General features: G+C 41.2%; 2 protein-coding genes across 5 annotated transcripts in view; one reads left to right on the plus strand and one right to left on the minus strand.

Moving 5' to 3' along the window:
* The window catches only part of NINJ1 (ninjurin 1), a 159,245-nt gene that overhangs the window by 62,623 nt on the left and 76,752 nt on the right, over positions 1-19,870 (plus strand). The gene's annotated exons all lie outside the window — the stretch shown is intronic.
* Positions 1-19,870, minus strand: part of CARD19 (caspase recruitment domain family member 19) — a 50,322-nt gene that overhangs the window by 8,935 nt on the left and 21,517 nt on the right. For 2 of the 4 annotated variants that reach the window (XM_066616178.1, XM_066616179.1), the window contains exons 2-4: positions 7,584-7,726; positions 4,954-5,107; positions 4,485-4,511 (exon numbers count right to left, since the gene is read on the minus strand). In XM_066616178.1, the coding sequence (XP_066472275.1) occupies positions 4,485-4,511; positions 4,954-5,107; positions 7,584-7,726 (324 nt within the window). The remainder of the gene's footprint in view (positions 1-4,484; positions 4,512-4,953; positions 5,108-7,583; positions 7,727-19,870) is intronic. The other 2 variants (XM_066616181.1, XM_066616180.1) reach the window with 1 other exon arrangement.

Here is a 19,870-nt window from a genome sequence, read left to right on the forward strand (position 1 = left end):
GTTATTTAAACATGCTGAACCACTGCTATAGATGGAATTGATTAACTTTCTTGCTCTCACAGAGGCTAAAGAGCAGAAGCTTAGATTCCAGTTCTAGATAGTTCCAGTGGCAGAGCTAATGCCAAGGCTGGCACCTAGGGCAGACTGCCCACCCCACCCCTCGCTAGCTACACCACTGCTGGGAAAGCAAGGAATCAAAATGTGACTAGCTCATTTAAAATCCAAAAGAAAAGGAATTAAACAAAATGGTATATGGGGAGGTAGGAAAAGTAAAAGCAGGTGGATAGAAATGCCTGAACCCAGCTGGACAGACACAAAGAGAAAGCTTGACCCTATCAGATACAGTAACTAAAGAATCCCAGCAGATGGAACTGGGGTGCAACTCAAGGGCCAAGCACTCAAAACCAAAGCCATGCACACCAGATCCTGTACTGGCCCAGACCCACCACCCAGAGGCTCTTCACCAGCAGAAGAGGTCTGACCCTTTGGGGACCAGGTAGCTTATAGGGATATAAGTAAAAAAATTCTTTATTAGCCTTTCTTGAGATGTCTGGTCTCCAGCTGACCCAAAGCATGCAGCTCAGGAGACAATGGCAGTGCTGCCACTCTGGGCCAGTGGGGAATATAATTGGATTGTTAGTTGTAGACTATTGCCTTCCATTTGCTAACCTAGTTAATGATATATTGATTAATACTCAAATTAGCTGACACCATTCAGTCCAGGATATATTTCTAATATGGCCTACAGTACTAAACGTGTTGACAACAACTGTATTAATCTTGTTCATGACACAAAGAAATCTATTACATGAAATTAATGAGGTGGTTTTATCGCCACCACCATCAAAGTCAATGACTAATTTGTCCCAGTAATACTGCTGTCTTTATTCAGTCTTTTAGCAGACCACTGGTTTGATCTACTGATAACAGGCCTTTACTACTACTACTACTGCTGCACTGTCAATAACGTGTTACTTGACAGGTTTCATAAGCAGAAATGCTAAGAGTTAATGATGACAAGCAAGATATAATGGTACCACAGCAACCAGTACCAAGAGTGGCAAGAAAAGTGAAACCACTCTGTTTGCCCTCTGTGGAGCTCCCCTCAGCCACTACATGGAGATTCATCATTTTCTAAAGCTTCCTCCACTAACCAGCTTTTTCTCTTAGGGACAATCTTTTGGCTTAGTGTCCAGACACTGATACTGTTGATTACCATCAAATTTGTGCAGAATTGACAACTAGGTAGGGGGTGGGGTTATTGCAAAACCAAGATAATATAACAAAAATAAACTTTTACTGAATACTTTATACTAGGTTCCAGTTCTCAAAAAGATGAAACACAGTTTGACAAAAACCAAATCTAAATAGAACAAAAAAATCTTCCAAGAGAGGATAAGGGGACAGAAAAGAGCATGCCCATCTCACTGTCAGTCACAAGTCTCTCTCTCTCTCTCTCTCTCTCTCTCTCTCTCTCTCTCTCTCTCTCTCTCTCTCAGCCTTTGCCATCTCAAAGTTACAGCTTCCTTGAGTTTTTTGGAATAAGGATGACTAACACACTCATAGTGTTTCAGTGGAAACTGAGAGTGACCACAAAACACTATCATTCCATAGTCAGCTACACAAGGCTCATATGCTCTGTAACTCCCAAACTACAGAAAATACTTCCATGTAATGTTACAAACTGGCATATATTAACAAGGATTTTTTTCTACTGCCTTTCTGGCAGTTCAGAAAAGCAAGCTGGTGCTACTGTCCTTGATGTTGTTTCAGCTAAGATGATATGCCAGGAACTAAATCTACTTGATTCAAGTTTTATCATTGCCACTGCAGGAGAGGAGAATGCATACCAAATCAAAGGAACCTAGATAATGCATAGGCTGCCTAGACCATAAATCTACAAATTATAAGGGTGAGAATATTCTATCTATGACTCATCTCTTGCTGCCTGTGGTGTGTTTATTAGAACAATTCTACCTCAAAATCAGTACAGACCTTTCTTTCTAAATCTACAAATAATATACTGTGAACTGAGAAAGCAGACAAATACTGATGCCAGTGCTCTCTATCAAACAGAGGTCAAAAGTAAACACAAGCTGAAAGGTTATATCTGCATTGACCTTAAGCATGGTTAAGGGTATCCACAGATCCCATATGAACCAAGATTAGAAACCAGAGGCGGAAACTGATTTTCCAACCTGGTCATGAGGGAACCCGATTATCTGACACAGGGATCAATCCTATCCAGCTTTCCAGCACCAATGCAGCTGTGGCAATAGGGCGTGCACTTTATCCTGCAATGGGGGAGGTAGTAACAGAGGCCACCTCAATGAAAGGAACCTCCTGCAGTGGCTCTCCAGGGTTTCAGGCTGGAATTTCTCTCTGCCACACCTAGAAATGCCAGTGACTGAACCTGGGCCCTTCTGCATGGAAAGCAAATGCTATTCCACTGATTCTCCTATACAGAGAAGGCTAAGGGAAAACTCATGGGCCTAAAAACTGATCAGCAGCATCATGAAGTTCAAAATATTTTCCCGTCTTAATAAAAGACTAGCACATTAAAATGTGATGCTGACTCCAAAATAGTACCACCCCGTAAGGTTGCGAAGGCCGTGCACAAGGGCACCTCATCTAAGGGAATGCCATCCACAGAGAAAGGAGGAAGAATGGCAGCACAACATCACTTCTGAATGCACACAAATGTGCCTTCTTTTAATGCACACAAAGGCACTGTATGGGCTAAGGGTAAGCCCTGTTCCAAAATATATTATGTTGGCATATATGTACTTAATTTTTCCTCAGGCTTTTCTTTACAGCTCCTATTGCTAAGAATTATCCTTCAAATATGTTCTCCAGCAGCCTCCCTCACAGAGTACAGAGCAACACATCCAGCAATGTTGACAGGTGACAGTACACTACCCACAACCTGATATCTTAATCAAAAATATGATTTCTGGTCTGCACAAAAGCCAGCTACGTGAACTGCCTGAATTGTGTGCGTTTGTATCACAAGAAGAAGCAATTCCATCAATGTAAGCTACCCGTTACATAGGAAGTGCAATAGTAATAATATCAGATAAAACAGAAAGCATTCTGAATTGTAAAGGGAGGGGATACAAATCACCACTTACCACACAGTAGCCACTTAAAAATTTACCACACGATTGCTCTAACTTCAAGGACCACCTACACACGTCACCCATGTGATAAACACTGCATAAATAACATTAATCACACACATACTGTTTCCCAGGCCATCACATTGCCAGAGGCAGCAGAGAGCCATCTCCATGCAATAAGAGTCCAGAGACTGTAAGTGAAGTGAAGAGAAATTCTGTTTCAGAACATTAATTCTTCCAAGAGTTCTACTAGTAAGACTAACTTGAAAGATCTAAAATGCTTTTTGGGCAACACTTTCCAGGCCAAGAAAGACACTAGCTGAAATAAACAGAGAGTTATCTAACATATCTGAAGCTGGGATGTCTATTCTGTAACAATTTATTCTATTTTCCCAAAGAGCTTTCTTACTTAAGCTTTCTGTCAAACCACTTGGAAGCAAGCACAATGCTGGCTATGAATTTAAATAGGATTGGTTATTACCAAGGAGTAAATCGGGGAGGAAGAACTGATTTTAACTGGGTATTGAAATGTAATAATAGCAACCCTCAAATAAATGATTGGAGAATTATGTGACTAGGCATTGATTGGATGGATGGCTGCACAATTAACTGGATGAGTGTGCTTGCCTTTTGAAAGAAATATTAACAGATACACCATAGAACTCTGAACTTTGGAAGCTGTTTCCCATCCTTTCATGGAAGGCAAGCTAACTACTGTGTTTTCCAGTATAATCAACCCAGAACCAATCTGTCTTAAGTGCCTATTTTGTCTTTTTCATTCTTTGCAAAAAGAGGTGGTGGGGGGGGGGGGAGAACTGGATAAACTCACAGCCAGACAATGTGAGACTCTTCCTGAGCAATTTCACTAAGTTACGTCCCAATCCTAATCAAGGCCTGCACCGGTGGAACACAAACCAGCAGGATAGCCAGAGCCTTTCTGCACATGCCAGCAGAACAGAGGTTCACTGGAGGAGTTAAGCCCAGGGCAGGAACAGAACCTGGAGGGGGGAGGAGATGTGTCGGGGTGAGCAGATTGGGCCTGGGTGGGTGCTGGTGCGGTGGCAGCAGTGTATGTCTAATCTCAATCCCCTTCCCAGCCCCGATCCACCTGCCCGGATCAATGCAGACTTCGCCAGTGATATTACTAGAACAGGTCCAAGTTGACTCATTGTGGCTGTTGGTGCCTACGCGGGGGAAAGGTGACAAAGGTCCCCTTACCCTAAGGAGACCTCCAGTAGCCAAAAATCCCTTGCAGGATGCAGCATAACCCAGGTCTGTGCCACTGCAACATCACACAGTTATTTAGTTAGGGATGGGCTGTTAATCCTCCCATAACATAACCATGCAATTAGCAGCCATCCAAACCTGCCTTTGCAGTTCTACAAAATATTTCTAAAGGGAGAAAAAAAGAATAAGAAGAAATCAGTGCATAGATTCCACTTCTTAATTAATCTCCATGTTAATTAATGAGACAAGTCAGTGAGGCTGTTCCAGGGAAATGTACTCACTACTACCCTAGCTGAGATTAGCAGGAAGCTGTTAAATGGGCTTTCAAAGAGAAAGTATTCAGTTTAAATCACAGGAGTTCTGAAAATTTTTAACAGTGATTTGCCTGCCTACATTGGACAGGTAAGAGGTACAATTGCATTTTATTACCAAAAAATAGCCCAAATTGGGTATGAGAAAACATGGAAGGGGATCATAGAAACATTGCAAGCCAACGGTTTGCAAATGGCTTCATGTGAATCTGTAAAAAAGTGAATGACCAAAGGCTGGTAATTCCAGAGAAAAGGGGTAGTATAACAGATGGAAAACACCTAGCCCTGCAACTTACTTAGGATTTTCCGGCTTGGCAAACTGTTATACAGCTGCTCAGCATTGATCTGTAAAGCACGGTAAAACTCTTGACATGGTCTGTCCCCTTTCTTCTGCAAGTAGTCAATCAGGTTTGACAACCGACTATGAAGAGAAGCTTTTGGATTTCGAAACTGCAGGCGAGAAGCATTTATTAGAGAGAAGGTAAAAAACGAGATTTCCACACAACAAACACAAAGTTAAGGCAACCTCTATCTGGCTTCTGTGACACATGAAAGGGTACAAAGCAAGCTTTGTATTTTGTTTTAATGTACCTACAGCAGAGCATTCTGTTCTACACAAGCTGCTTATGATACTTTGGAGAAATGACAAGTTGTTGCAAGACAAGGAGAAATAACAGACTTTTTTCATTATCTGTCAAGGTATACACACTAGAGGAAAAACAAACAGCAGTGTTCAGCTTCTAAATGCTTGTGTTAAGAAAGAATTGATAGCCTGGAAATTCAACCCTTTAAAGAGGAATCTTTTTGATACTTTGGACTTTTTAGGGGCAAACCACCCCTAAATGCAGGTAGTGAAGTCCTGAGGGATGTTTTCTGTAATGGAAAGTAGCTCAGGAGGCAGCAATAATTTTTTCTGCTCCACATTGTCCCTGTAAGCTTCTTTTCCCTTCAGGATTCCAAACATATGTCAGCCTTTTTTTCTTAACAAAAAGCTGCTGCTAAAACTTCATTTCAAGCGTGTAACTAAAGACGTTTCACTACTACAAAAATATGCTATAGATGACAGAATACTTTCCTGCAGTTTTCCTCGTGATATAGAAAAACCATTCTGATCTTTAATATTGTCAAGTGCTTCCAGTTTTGTTGCCCAAAGTGAATTTCAAAAATAGGTTAATCAATAATAATCACATACTGTTTTTAATTGCTCACATATAATATCTCAGTAATACAACTCTGCAAGGTAGGCCAGAATAGCTATCTCCATATTACAGATGACATGGGTGAAGCAAGAGGTAAACCTGCTTCTTAAGCTAAATTTCCAGCATGGGATTGACTAAAGGGTGGCTTCTGCCCATGTTATGAGGGCATGTGAGAAGCCCCGTGACACGTGGGAATTGCTCATGCTGCAGTTCCCCCAATGAAAGAAAAATATTTTTATGACCTTCATCTCTGCTACACACATGGCACCTTCCTCTTGTCTTGACACAACTGAAAATTCCCAAAAGTTACCTGTGTAAATACCACCATAAACGAAAGATGACTTTAACTTGGTTTGCTCGCAAATAGGAATTTACAATGATAGCCACTTTAAGAGAATTCTAACTTTGAAGGGGAAAAGGGTTTATCGGCAATGAAACAATACATTAATATTTGAGAATGTAAGAAGTTATGTCATTACAGTGAAAAGGTGTTTATATATATATATGGGCAAATGTGAACAAGACATAATTAAATCAAGTGAGATAGGCAAGGTTTTGTTCCAAAATGGGCATTTGAATTGTAAACTGAGGGCACTGCCACTCAACAGTCCACATGAATAATTAACACATGGAAATGTTTACTGCAGTTTCAGAACAAGAGTCCAAATATTGTGGGTGTATGTTCACAGCATTTTGAAGTTTAGGATCTATTTATACAAACGTTGTGTATCATAACACTGATGGTTTGTGCTACAAAGTGAAATAACTATAGTTAACCCATTTCTGCCCAGCCCACAGGTGTACACAATTGATCCCTGTTGTGTATACGCAACACTAGGCAGAAATGCCATGGGGCCAGAGGGAGGGAGGGCGGTGAGCAGCCCCGGAGGCAGGCGGAGAGCAGGAGGCGGGGGTTGGGACCCAGCAATTATGCCGGATCCCAACCCCCGTTCCCAAAGAGTGCAGAATGGCTTCAAGCTGCTCTGCTCTCCTCAGACTTGTGCCACTTCAGGAGGTGGCACAAATCCAAGGAGACCCATTTGGGCCAGGGTGGCTTACCTGCAGGTAAGGGGAAAAGTGGCTGAGCCACTTTGAGCACCTATCCTGCCTTGGATACACTCTTGGCTTACCTGTTCCTGAGCAAGATAGGATTGTGCCCTTTCTTGCCTCCAACGCTGCTCTCTTACCCATTCATCTGCACGTCTCCTAAGTTGCGGTGTTTGAGACCTCCATCTCAGTAAGGGGATAAATGGTTTTTAGAAAATCTTTTCCAATGCTTGATTGTTGAACAAAAAGCTACATACATGGGGCTTGAAGAATAGTCTGGGGCTTAGTTCATATTTTGGAATTATTTACACTGTATAGATTTAATCAAGACCTGCAGATATCACAGTTTTTGCATGGTATTATGGGGAGATATATACACCCTGATATGATATCAGGCACTGCATAATTCCCTCTAACACAGTTGAGGGAAGAACTAAACAGAAACTAACAGAGTTTGTGCTGGGCTCCATTCTTGGAGCATCAGAAATTACTGGCCTCCACTGCTTAGAGTTTGCACTTAGACCAGCTGGGTTTCACCATTTCCGGCCTTCTTGAGAAACTGATTTTCTGAATTCACAAACTGGAAACCTGAAATCAGTGAACCACAGTGCATGCGCAACAGCTGGAAAATTACAGTTAATCTAGAAATACAGCTATGTCCATGGTATTCATTCAGTTACCTTTTCTGCTTCTTTATTGGTGAGAATTTGGGGGTAAACTCTGTTTAGCTGAAGGATAATTTTATCAACCAGCTGTTCACTCAGTCTGCCATTGCTGGTCAGAAAAGCCATGTCCTGCCGCAAACGATCACAATAAGACTGATCTACAAAACAAAACAAAAACAACACAAAGTGAAACATACCACCTACCACAAAGCACAACTTTGGAAAACTTTATAAAATTTAGTGCAGACAACAGTGCCTGAGGCTACAATCCTATACACACTTTCCTGGGAGTAAGACTTACTTTTGAGAAGACATGTATAGGATTGTGCTATTAGTGTCACACGATGAGACAACTTCATATGTGCTGTCAAACTTCAGTCAGATGCAGACACCATAAATGTGATTCATGAAGGAATCAATCATCATCATAGGCATTTATACAGCTCTATTTCACACGTCCAAAGTGCTTCACGTGTAGCACAGTTCTGTAAACGTCACTGTAAGGTAAGCTAGTATTATTGTTACATTATATTTTTATCCCATCCTTCCTCCAAGGAGCTCAGGATGGTGTACACCCTGCCCATTTTCATCCTTACAACAGCCCTGAGAGGTAATACAGGTTGAGAGATGGTGAATGACTCAAGGCAAGCTTCACATCTGAGAAAACATTTGAACCCAGATCTCCCTGGTGCTCTTCTGACATTCTTGTGCCACGCTGGATAGTATCCCAAACTGCAGAAGAGAGTACAAGGTAGTGACTTGCCTAAGGCCACCCAGTGATTTCTTGGCTGAAGGGAGATTTGAGCCAAGACTTGCACTCTCAGTCACTATGTGAAACCAGCTCTCATAGGCTGCAATCTAGCAAAGTCACCTCGATATGCACAAGAGTGTACGTGTGTGCAGCTGGACTTTTCCTATTGGTTCCAACAGTGTAGCCAGTTCACTCAGAACAACTCCCCATCATGGCCTCAAAAATGGTCTACAGAGGCGTTTCTCAAAATGTGAGTCGGGACCCATTAGGTGGGTCACGAGCCAATTTCAGGTGGGTCCCCATTCATTTCAATATTTTATTTTTAATATATTAGACTTAGATGCCGCCATGGTATGTGTCTGCATTTGGGGAAATATTACAGATCTGTACTTTTAACAGGCTACTATGTATATGCTTTTAATAATGATAGTCAGTGGGACTTACTCCTGGGTAAGTGTGGGTAGGATTGCAAAAAATTTCCCTGTTTGATAATGTCACTTCCAGTCATGACATCACTTTCGGTGGGTCCTGACAGATTCTCATTCTAAAAAAGTGGGTCCCGGTGCTAAAAGTGTGAGAACCACTGGTCTATGGTACAACAGAGGTAAAGCTTCCATGCCAAAACAGATCCAAAAAACCACCCTGACATGCACAGGGTTTTCATTTCTTATGTGAGAAGCTTCTAAACACTATGGTGTGATCCAGAGAAGCACGTGTACAAAAGTGGTGTTTATAAGACGCTTCCCACAAAAGAAATAAAACTGTAAGTATGGTTCACATAAAATAACTTCTAACTCATTCATTCCAGTGATCATTATGCAACATACTGATCTGACCACTGCCATTGCTTCATGTGTCCATGAGGAGGAGTGTGTTCTGCTTCAGAGTACATGGGCTGGCTGAAAACTGAAAGACAGCACACATTACTATTCACATAATTTTTACTGAAAGAAGATTTCTATAAAGAAAGACTGTAGTGATCTGGTACTCTAAGATAGCAGACACAAGACTACAGCTTTCCCTGCTCACATTCCTTTCTATAAACTTAAGATGGTGCAAAAGTGGTGGACATGATATAAATGTCACACTGGGTTTTTGTTTTTTTTAATGTTAATGACCATAATAGCATTTTTCATGAGATCTCCATTCACGTTTGCATCTTCACCATTTTTGTGGACATCAACATATTTGTAAAATGTTGATATTTTGTATTGACAAAATTGCTACACTTCATCCAATGCGCTGATACCACATTTGGAACTATCATCCAAATCCATTAAAGTTCCAACAGTAAGGGCCAACCTCATGGCTACAACACTGGAAGCACTTGTGATCTCATGTGCCCTTCCACCCACCCCACCTCTCACATGTTAATTCACCTTTTTTTAGAACTAACAATAGTAAACATTGTATCCCGCAGTTCACAACCATGGAAGTGCGCCTGCAAAAGACTGGCTTGATCTAACAGCGATTAAAACACTGATGTAGACATAATGTTAACCAAAGTTGGTTTTTGAAATGTGAAGGAGATACTTAAGAGAAGGAACAAATGAACTCAGAGGAAGAGGAGGGAGGGAGAGCATGCCTATTCTTCTAAACATGATAAGGCGTCAGCACTGGGCTTCTGTGGCCATGTAACATTTTTTCCCCAAAACCTGGTAATCTCACAATGTACTTTATAATTCTTTCCACAAAAGGGAAATTATGCTGTAATGCAGTGATTTGCAACCACTATGCTGCTGCATATCTGTGTGCCAGGAATGGTCTGCAGGTGTGTCACAGGAGTTTGGGGGGTGTCATTTATTAGTAGGGCCACTGGGGGATGTGAGCACCCCATCGGCAGTGCAATGTGCCTTGTCAATTGTCAAAGTCTTGACAATTTTAGTGCCTTGTCAGTATGCCATGAGATTTTTAAAAAGGCTGAAAATCGCTACAACCTCTCAGAATCAATTTCAACTGGTATTTTTATTGCTGCATAGCTAACTATGATTGCTGCTATGTCGCTGTGTCAAAACTCAGAGATACTGCAATAAAGCATAGTAGGAAAGCCTTAACAGAAGATGATTTGGGTGTTCAGCTTTTAACATTTCAGTGCCTTCGGAATTCTCTTGCAATAATTTGATCTTCAGCAGGACCAGAAAAGTATTCATTAAAACCTCCCACGATGATTGTAACAAAACCTCCTTAGAAGCTTGAATCATTCTCATTAAAATTAAAAAAAGATGGCTATCTGCTAACATTACATCAGTTTTCTGTTTCTATAAGTTCAACTGGATTTCCAACAAACTGTTACCACATACCCAGGAAGTTAATGTTTCCGCATAGTCTGAATGCAACACAATAAAATTCACACACTTCATTGTACATTTTGTTATAATTTTTCCTTGATTGAGACACCGAACAGCTCTTTTGTTTCAAGACAGAATAAGAGAGGAAGTTCAACCAAAAATTACCATTTGAAAGACATGTTGCAGTAGATGACCATAGGTAAGGAGAAACAAAAGCAGGTCATAAAGCATTGGCTACTTTGGTGCTGAGAGCATGTCTTTGAGCTCTGATTCACACAGGATAAAACTTACACAAAAGTCACTTTTTCCAAATTCTTCAGACGTCCTTACAGACCTAAAAGTCACATGCCTGAGCCTCAGGAGCCTGCAGGGAAGGGATGGGGCACGCAGTGTGGGATTTTTTCTTCTTCTTTTACTGTTCTGTTTGGATGGCAAACACCCATCGGTATCACAAACATCTTTTGCAATCCACCTCAGTTTCTGAGGAGGCTTCTATGCAGCATGGAGGCTGCTGTTTGAGAACCATGGGTTCAAGTTCAAAGTCTGAAACACCTTTAAATTTGAAACACTTGCACATTTCATTAAATCCATGCAATCATATGTAAACTTACTTGAGAGTAAGTTCCATTGAACACAGTGACTATACTTCTGAGTAAACATGCATAAGACTGTACCATAATTATAATGGAAAACCAAGTTCTGACTATCTTTGACTGACTATACAGGTTGAGTTTCATTATTCACGAGGGTTCCAGAACTCAAGTGGATGGCAAAAAATGCATTAAAGCAAACCCATTTTAAAAACAATGTCCCTTTGCTGGGCAATTTAAAAACAGCCTTGCTGACTTTTGTCAGCAAGTCAGTAAAACATAGTAATTAGGCAGACAATCCATCAATCAGTCTCTCTCCAGAGACTTAGAAAGGCTTCACTCCAACCCCTCCCTTCACCAATGCAAAGTGATGATCTTTCTTTCAGGTGCTCAGGGGAAATGGAAGGGTCCGTGGCTCAGAGGGAAGCCTGGATAAAGAATGGATTATCAGGATAAAGACTGCCCTCTTTCGCATAAATGAGGTTATTGTTAAACAACTGTTTTCCTTTAATTTAAAGGGTCCTTCACATCCTGTTGAGATATCAAAAAATCCATGGATAATTAAGTTATCACTTGCATGACTGTCTCTCTACAACAGTAAGAAAAGCAGTTTTTTTTAAACTGTGATTTTAAAGGGATGCATTTTTCTCCTTCTCCAGGGATCAGCACATTCCTTCTCATTTGCAGTGGCCATTCATGTTAAGTCAAATCCGTGTATAAAAAATCAGTGTATAACAAGGTTGGACCTGTATATACTAATACAAGCAAACAACATGCAAAAGCATATTAACAGTGAAAATATAGTATATCAATTTATCTATACAATTAGTTAAAATCACATATTGAGAAACTGAAAGCAGCTCTATAACTGTGTTTAAATTATGCCTCCAAGCAAACAATCATCATCATTATCTGAAGCTTTATGCTGACCCATACAAATTCCACATTTTATATCGCACAGATAACTATGCTGTGTAAGCTTCTCTGGGATTTAGGCAAAATTTCTTGTTTCCTTTCTTCTGTCAGCAGAAGATGCAAGATAGCATTAGATATTGTATGGGATGAATATCTTGCTTTCCACTACTCTGTTGAAAGTTCAGTCTGCTCAAAACCTGACAAATGCACTTCAACAGTATCTCTTTTTAAGGGTATATTTATGGAAGGGTGCTGGCTTCAATATTGGTAGAAAACACAAAGTTTTCTTTGAAATGTACTTACAGAAATATTCAGTTCAGATCCCAAAGCTGTTGTGCTCAACAGCATTGTAGCATGATTAACACATGTATTTTTCTCCAGGCATAATCATTAATTTGTGATGCTTCTGCAATCATCCTGATGGCAACAATTCCAAAATCTACCTTTTATCCCTCCCCACTCATCTTTTATCCTATCCTTAAGTTCTGTCTCAGAAATACATCTCCTAGCAGGCTCATCAACACTTCTATTTGAACATAATAAAGGTATAACAACTAATGCAGCATGCACAAGCTTTCTATCTTCAGGGAACCTTGACTATCTATCTTGCAAAAACTGCTATGTATTACAGAAGATTCTTGACCACATTCTACAACATATGATACAAACAGAGCAGTTGATAGATCTAGAACAGGGGTGCTCAATAGGTGGATCGCGATCTACTGGTAGATTGCGAGGCAAAATGAGTAGATCGCGGAGTGCTGACCCCCCCTTCAGGTGCCTCTGGGAGGAAACGCCAGGAGTAAGGCCCATTGTACTCAATGGGGCTTACTCCCAGGTAAGTGTGGCTAGGATTGCAGCCTCACAGCCTAATCCTAGGCATGTCTACTCAGGAGTAAGTCCTGTTATACTCAGTGGGGCTCAAGGTACACCAACATACATTGTACACATAAATGTTATATGTTATGATGGCGCGAACATTGTAAAAAAAACTCTGGTAGATCTCCGGGCCTTGCTGGGTTTCAAATTAGCTCTCGAGCCAAAAAAGTGTGAGCACCCCTGATCTAGAACATATGTCCCATTGCACCACTTTGCATTGCTCAATTATTGGAATTATCACAAGAAGTACCTGGCAATGATGTCATCACCAGTAACTTCCAGAATGGGAGTCCAGATGCAACGCAACAAACACTGGTAAGGGGCTTGAGACGACATGAGGGTTTTCACGAGCATGCAAAAAGCGCATGCTGGAGCTCTGCACACCAAGCTGAGCCTACTATGGCTGCTTGTTGCATTGTGTTGCTGGTCTCGCTGCCAGAGAGTAGGGTTCTGGGGGTCTCATGAGTATCACTGGATGCCACCTCAAGTACCACTGGTTGAGAAACACTGGCCTAGAACACTCCCAGTGGCCCGCATTTCAGGGAAAATTGTCATACTGGTGAGCAAGCTATATTTTAGGGACAGACTACAATTGAAGTTCTCATTAAATGACCTCAGAAGAACCTAAGATTATCCAGAACATAAACTGAGAGTCACCATCTTAATGCTTTCAGCTAAATTCATTCTGTTCCCATCCTGGTAGGCACTTGTTATTAGAAAGCATAATTAGAAATTACTCAAGATCAAATTCTGCCTCTAACTTCATCAGGATATGTATCATAACAAACAAGTAAACTGACAAATAATGTCAGCCTACACTTGGAAGATTTCTATCAACTTTCTTCTTATTTATGATAATGCAGAACCCAGAATCTTGAATCACAAATAGCACTCCATTGTACTGCAAATCCGATGAGGATCACAGTATATTGGATTTTTGTGACTAATGCTCAACTAGACAAAAACAAAATATTAATTGTTAAACATCACTGCATTTTAACAATTTTCTTGCTTCTTTGATAATAGTTCTGTCTCTAGCAACATAAACAAAATATTTGTGCTTTTTTAAGGTCCAGCTCATACTCATTCAGCCCTTGCTTTATTCCCTCATGAAGGAGCAACCATGGTAGATCATAAACTCTGAAATCACTAGACGTTGAATTCAGCCTTATCTCATTCTCTCATATTACAGAGTATATGGAAACAGATATGCAAGGTGGATCAGAGGTGTTTGCAATAAAAGTGTCTGAAAGGCACTTATTAAAAGAAAACATTTTATTTAAAAAATCTGAAAAGAACTCTGAGAAGATTCTGCTTGTTTAAGGGCAAATACAGCCTAATTAGTTTCATGAATAGTTTGTATAGTGTTGCCAACTGCAGACCAGGCTTCTCTGTCTGTCATGGTAAGAGCCCTAAGGAAACCAGAGCAGTGCCAGCTGCCCAGTGCCAGCTGCCCAATACTTCAGACACTTCTTCTATTTTCCCAACTGGTATAGCAAGCAAGACTCCAGTTGTTCCTGAATAGGGCATCTCTAGTAAAAAGCAGAAAAGTCGAATATTCCAGCACATGACAGGGACAAAAATGCTACTGCTATCTCAATGTTCCAAAGCTCTCAACTACACAGACTCACAGCATAATCCTATGCACAACTACACAGAAATAAGTTCCATTGTGTTAAGTGGAGCTTACTTCCAGGAAAGCGTGCACTGGACTGCAGCTTCAGTCTTCAAGTCTGGTATAGGTAGCCATTATATTATTGGCATCCTTCAGTCTCGGAAGACCATGGTGTCACGCCCTGAATGGTGGCTCTGGAACAGTGCCCTCTCCAGTGCGCGAAGCCTGGGTAAAGTAGGTATGGAGGATAGGCTGTTACCCATGCAGCAAATCCCCCCTATCCACGTCGCTGAAATGGTCCAATGGAAAGGCAGAGGCCAATACGGTTGGTTCCAGCGGCGTCGCAGGAGTTGCCAGAACGTGACTGTGTTCAAGCCATGAACTGCCTCAGGGACTCCGGCTCCGGATTTTGCCTCGAGGTTGACTCCTGAAGCCTTTTCCATAACTGGATGGTAGCCATAAGAAAATAAGAAGAGCCTGGCTGGATCAGGCCAAGGGCTCATCTAGTCCAGCTTCCTGTATTTCACAGTGGTCCACCAGATGCCTCAGTGAGCACGGGAGACAACAAGGTACCTGCATCCTGTTGCCACTCTCTTGCATCTGACACGCAGAAACAGGCTACCTCTAAAAACTGGAGGTTGCCTACAGTCAGCATGGCTTGTACCCTGTGATGGACGTTTCCTCCATAAATCAGTCCAATCCCCTTTTAAAGTCACCTAGGTGAGGTGCCATCACCACATCCTGCTGCAAGGAGTGCTTAGCACATTCCAAAGGGTACTCTACCAATTATCTCATACTGAAGGCAAGTATGTTTACCCACACATTTGTTAGTGTTAAAATGAAACTAAATAGCTACAGTGGGCCCTACATATCCACAGGGGCTTGGTTCCAGAACCCCATGCAGATACCAAGATCTAGGATGTTCAAGTCCACAAAAGTCATGCTGACAAAATCGCGTAACTTTGTACAAATTGGATAAATTTGCTACGCATATGTAAATTGCTTAAAACGTACGTAAATGGGAGGGCATGAGGCAAACAAGGCTGCAATCCACTGATGTGGAGCCCACAGATAAGGCAGGCCCACTGTATAAACAAAAGGCAGATCCAGCATTTAATGAAAAGTCTATCATAAAGCAAATCACAACTCCATAGATTCTGCTGCCAAGCAGCCCAGCAATATGGAAAACAATAATGCAGGTATTTAAGTGCGCTGAACAGCAAATAGTGCTAACAAAGCAAAATGCTCATCATTCTGGCCTTCAGGCAGCTCATAAAATGACAGAACATTATTCTTCCCACAAAGCAGGCAGTTATGGTACGAACAATGATTGTGGAATGACCTGGTCATTATGATAACTGCAGTTGGTTTCAGGCTTTTCTTTTTTCTTCATTTAGTTCTTGTAAAGAATGAAACAATCCATACTTAGTTGCAGACTCTGCAAACATACTGAGAACTTGATTGCCACTGGCAGTAAAAGCATAAGAGGGTATCATTATAGGAAAGTAAGATGCAACAAATCTATTAAAAATCTGGAAGTTTTCCAAATATTGATTTAGGCAGGCGGAGGGCTTTCTTGCCTTGTTTTCTGACTCTCAAAGACACACAATTGTCCCATGTGAAGTCTCTTCAATCAGCAGATATGGGGGACAAGCAACACATGTGATCTCAATCTTGATAATCCAGAAGTAGCACTACACCCAAGAGCTCATCCAAACTGCAAGTCTGACACAGTAGGGGAATGCAGCCTCCCCAACCGCAGAATAGGTTGTACACCTGTTTATTTATTCAAACAAACTAATTTTACTCTGCCTTTCTCCCCACAATGGGGCACCCAAGACATCTTACAACAAAAATAGTAAAATCACAATTTTTTTTAAACTTTAAAGCCCTAAACAGCTCAGGGAATTGAGCTGAGAGTAACTAAAAACAGTTATGAAACTGCCTGCCCCGCAAGAGCAACTGAGATTACTTTGTTGCATGTCCCAACCAGGGGCAGTAAACCCAAGAGCATCACCCCATGCCAACATTGTGGCTGCCCCCTCAGCAGCAGTGCTCTAAAAACAACAAAAGTTCCTTACTAGCTGAGCCAACAGTGGTCCCACTAGTGGAGAGTTGTGTTTGAAAATGGTATGTGAGAGGATCTGCTCTGCAGCTGCACCCAGATAATTGGACTCCTTGCTGGATGTCACATTGACTCCATCACTTCTACTGCTTTGACAGAGACAGAAAAATTTCTGTTCTGTGTAGTCTTTGGGGCCTATGCTTTTATTGACCTGTTCTGGCTCCACTTAGTTATGCTGTTCTGACTTATTTTTCTGGTCCTGTATACTGTTCAATGTGTTCTTTTTGTTGTTGTTAATTAAACATTTTATTTTTGTTGCGTTTTATTGGTTGTTTTTTTTAAATATGTTGTGAGCACCTTCCTCATGGGAGGGAAAAGGCAGGATATAAATATCTTTAGTAAATAAATAAATAACCCAGAATCAATTACGCTCCCCACCCATAGTAATTACATCTTGTCCCAATTGAAATCAGCTTCTTTGCTCTTGTCCAGTTCATTACAGTCTCATTATAGCTTCTGATACATCCCTAGGATCAGATGTAAAACGGAAATAAGAGTTGGACGTCAACAGCATATTGACAGAGCTTCAGTCAAACCCCAGACAATTTCACTCAAGTACCAACCAGCATTTATATTTACATAAAATGTATCCAAGTCAAAATTGGTATGTATGGTTTTGTACACTAACTGCAGGGTACATTAGTTAAAATGAGCTACTAGAGTTTCCTCCATCTTTCCAGATACACCAGGATGAAACAGACCCCTAATTACTCAGAATGCTGTCTCTAGTCTAGGTAAACTAGAATGCATGCGTGAAATTCTGGTTCACCTGCATGAAAAATCTCCATGTTACTATCAGCTGCCATCAGCCAAACTCTGGTGGCCTTAATGAGAGGGCTGCAACATCAGAACTGCTTCTTTTTTGAACAGAGCAGAAGGTAATGAGCATTAAACATTTGTCAAACTGAAGAAACAGTTTATATTAATCTGGCCTTTGTATTCTACATGGCACAACTCCAAAACCACCTTCTGACATACAATTAGCAGAGCTATTTATGAAAAATAGTTTCAAGATGGAGGTCTCAGAGGATGAACCCCATAATTTTTGACAGGCAGTAGTAACTTCCTTTCTACCTTATCGTATATACAATGCATAGATAAAGGTACCATAGTCTTTCGAGACTGAAGGTTGCCAATACACTAGATAAAGGTAATTGCTCAGGGTATTCACCCAAGGGAATACAGAAGGGGACAAAATCACTTTTCAGGATCCACTGATTCCTTGGCCTCCCTAATCTGACTTCCCTAAAGATCAGGCTTTGTCACAATAGATCTCTGTCTTCAGAATGCTGTGCAAGACTCCAGAATTGCTTTACATCAAGAAACAGCTGGTAGTTGCTGATAAGTTTTAGTCTCCAGTGATCTAAGCTGGTTTTGAAGTGATGACTTAGAAGTGAAAGGCATCCAGCCACGCAAATTATGCAAGCATTCCTGCAAGGAAACAATCGCTCTGAAGGTCAGCATTTGAAAATAAAGATTTCACATGGGTGGCACAACTCAGCAAACCATTTCTTTATATGCCAAAAGCAGTCAGTTGCCTCTGGATAGTTTTAAACAGCTTTCAGTTCTGATCTGTGTGGCAGGAAGGGTTGTGCAACATCTCTACTTAACATTTGTATCACCTTCATACAAGGTTCAAAATAACATTTTAATTTAAAGTATCTGCATGCTACATAGATTCTTCATGCACAAGTGTCTCAAAAACTACAGGTATTCTTAGGAAAGTGATTCAAATATAGTCTACTATATACACAACTCATGTTTCAATGTTATTCTATATACATACCGCAGGCTACCTGGTGATCTTGATACAGGATACTAGTTTATGAAATAAACCAAACTGAAGCAGCAGTATCCTACTGCTTCCCTTACAGTTAACAGCTACTTAAGCAGCACAGCAGAAAACACTGAATATGCATCATAATGTCATACAGAGAATCATCCTGCAAACACTTAATACTATGATAGGTCAGCCATGGAGCAATTGCCAACCTGGGACTGAGTAATTTATTGGGGGTCTTGAGATTGTTTCCTGTGACTGCTGGACTTTAATCACATGTGCTTACAATAATTGTGCAATCTGACCCAATGGAGTGTCAAGTTTAGCTCTAAATACCAAGTGGAGGAACAGCAAAACCAGGTGAAATTACAACAAGATGGTAGCCAAAGAAAGGTTTTGTTTTCCTTTAAAAACAGCTCAGGAAAGGTGCAATGAAGATCCAGACTACAGTGGGACCAAACTACTAGGCCCAACTCCCACTGAGGTTTTGCCTGGTTTTGCTGTTGTTGTCCCCCTCTGCACTTGGTATTTATAGCCAAACCTGACAACCTATTAAGCTATATTGTGCATTTTGAAAGGTGCAACTTTTTTCACCATGCTATACCATGAGAAGCTGCACCTGTCAAAATTCCTGCTTCTGCACAATCATTAAAGCACAGGGGTTTTGTATCAATAATCTTTTTAACCCACACCTGCATCACAGAAGGCTCAAAAGTCAACTATAAGCCCACTGGAGAATTCCAAATACCCACTGGCTGTGGCCTTTGCTCATCTTTTAATGGGAACATCTACAGCTCCTCTATTTACATGCACCAAGGTCAGATACTCCAGACCAGTAAGAAAGGGCTTCTAAGTATACCAGTATTGCCAATTTCCAGTTAAAAGAGATGCCGATACAGAGAGGAGCTGAAGTGTGAGCTCAGTGCATGTAGGCTGCAGGGTCTTCTCACATTACTTGGTGGTGGAGGAAGTATCCACATCGCAGGATTTTCCAGGCCACTAATGTAGCAAAAGAAGAATCGCATTGCAACCCCCACCCCCACCCCAAAGTCCACCAAGAGTAGGGGTGGGAATGGGAGAATGCCTGCATGACTATGGGCACAATCCTAACCAACTTTCCAGCATTGGCATAGCTGTGCCAGTGGGCATGTGCTGCATCCTGCAGCTGGGGGGGTAGTCACGGAGGCCTCCTCAAGTTATGGCAATGTTTGTTCCCTTACCCATAAGTTGCATTGCCCTTATGTCGGTGCTGGAAAGTGGGTTAGGATTGCACCTTACATCTACCTGGATTCAAAGGTGCACATTGGAGCTGGCATCATTTCTTTCTAGCCTTTTGACATGAGCTAGCCACTGGTTCAG

The sequence above is a fragment of the Tiliqua scincoides genome, chromosome 2, assembly GCF_035046505.1.
Source record: "Tiliqua scincoides isolate rTilSci1 chromosome 2, rTilSci1.hap2, whole genome shotgun sequence".
Lineage (NCBI taxonomy): Eukaryota > Metazoa > Chordata > Lepidosauria > Squamata > Scincidae > Tiliqua > Tiliqua scincoides.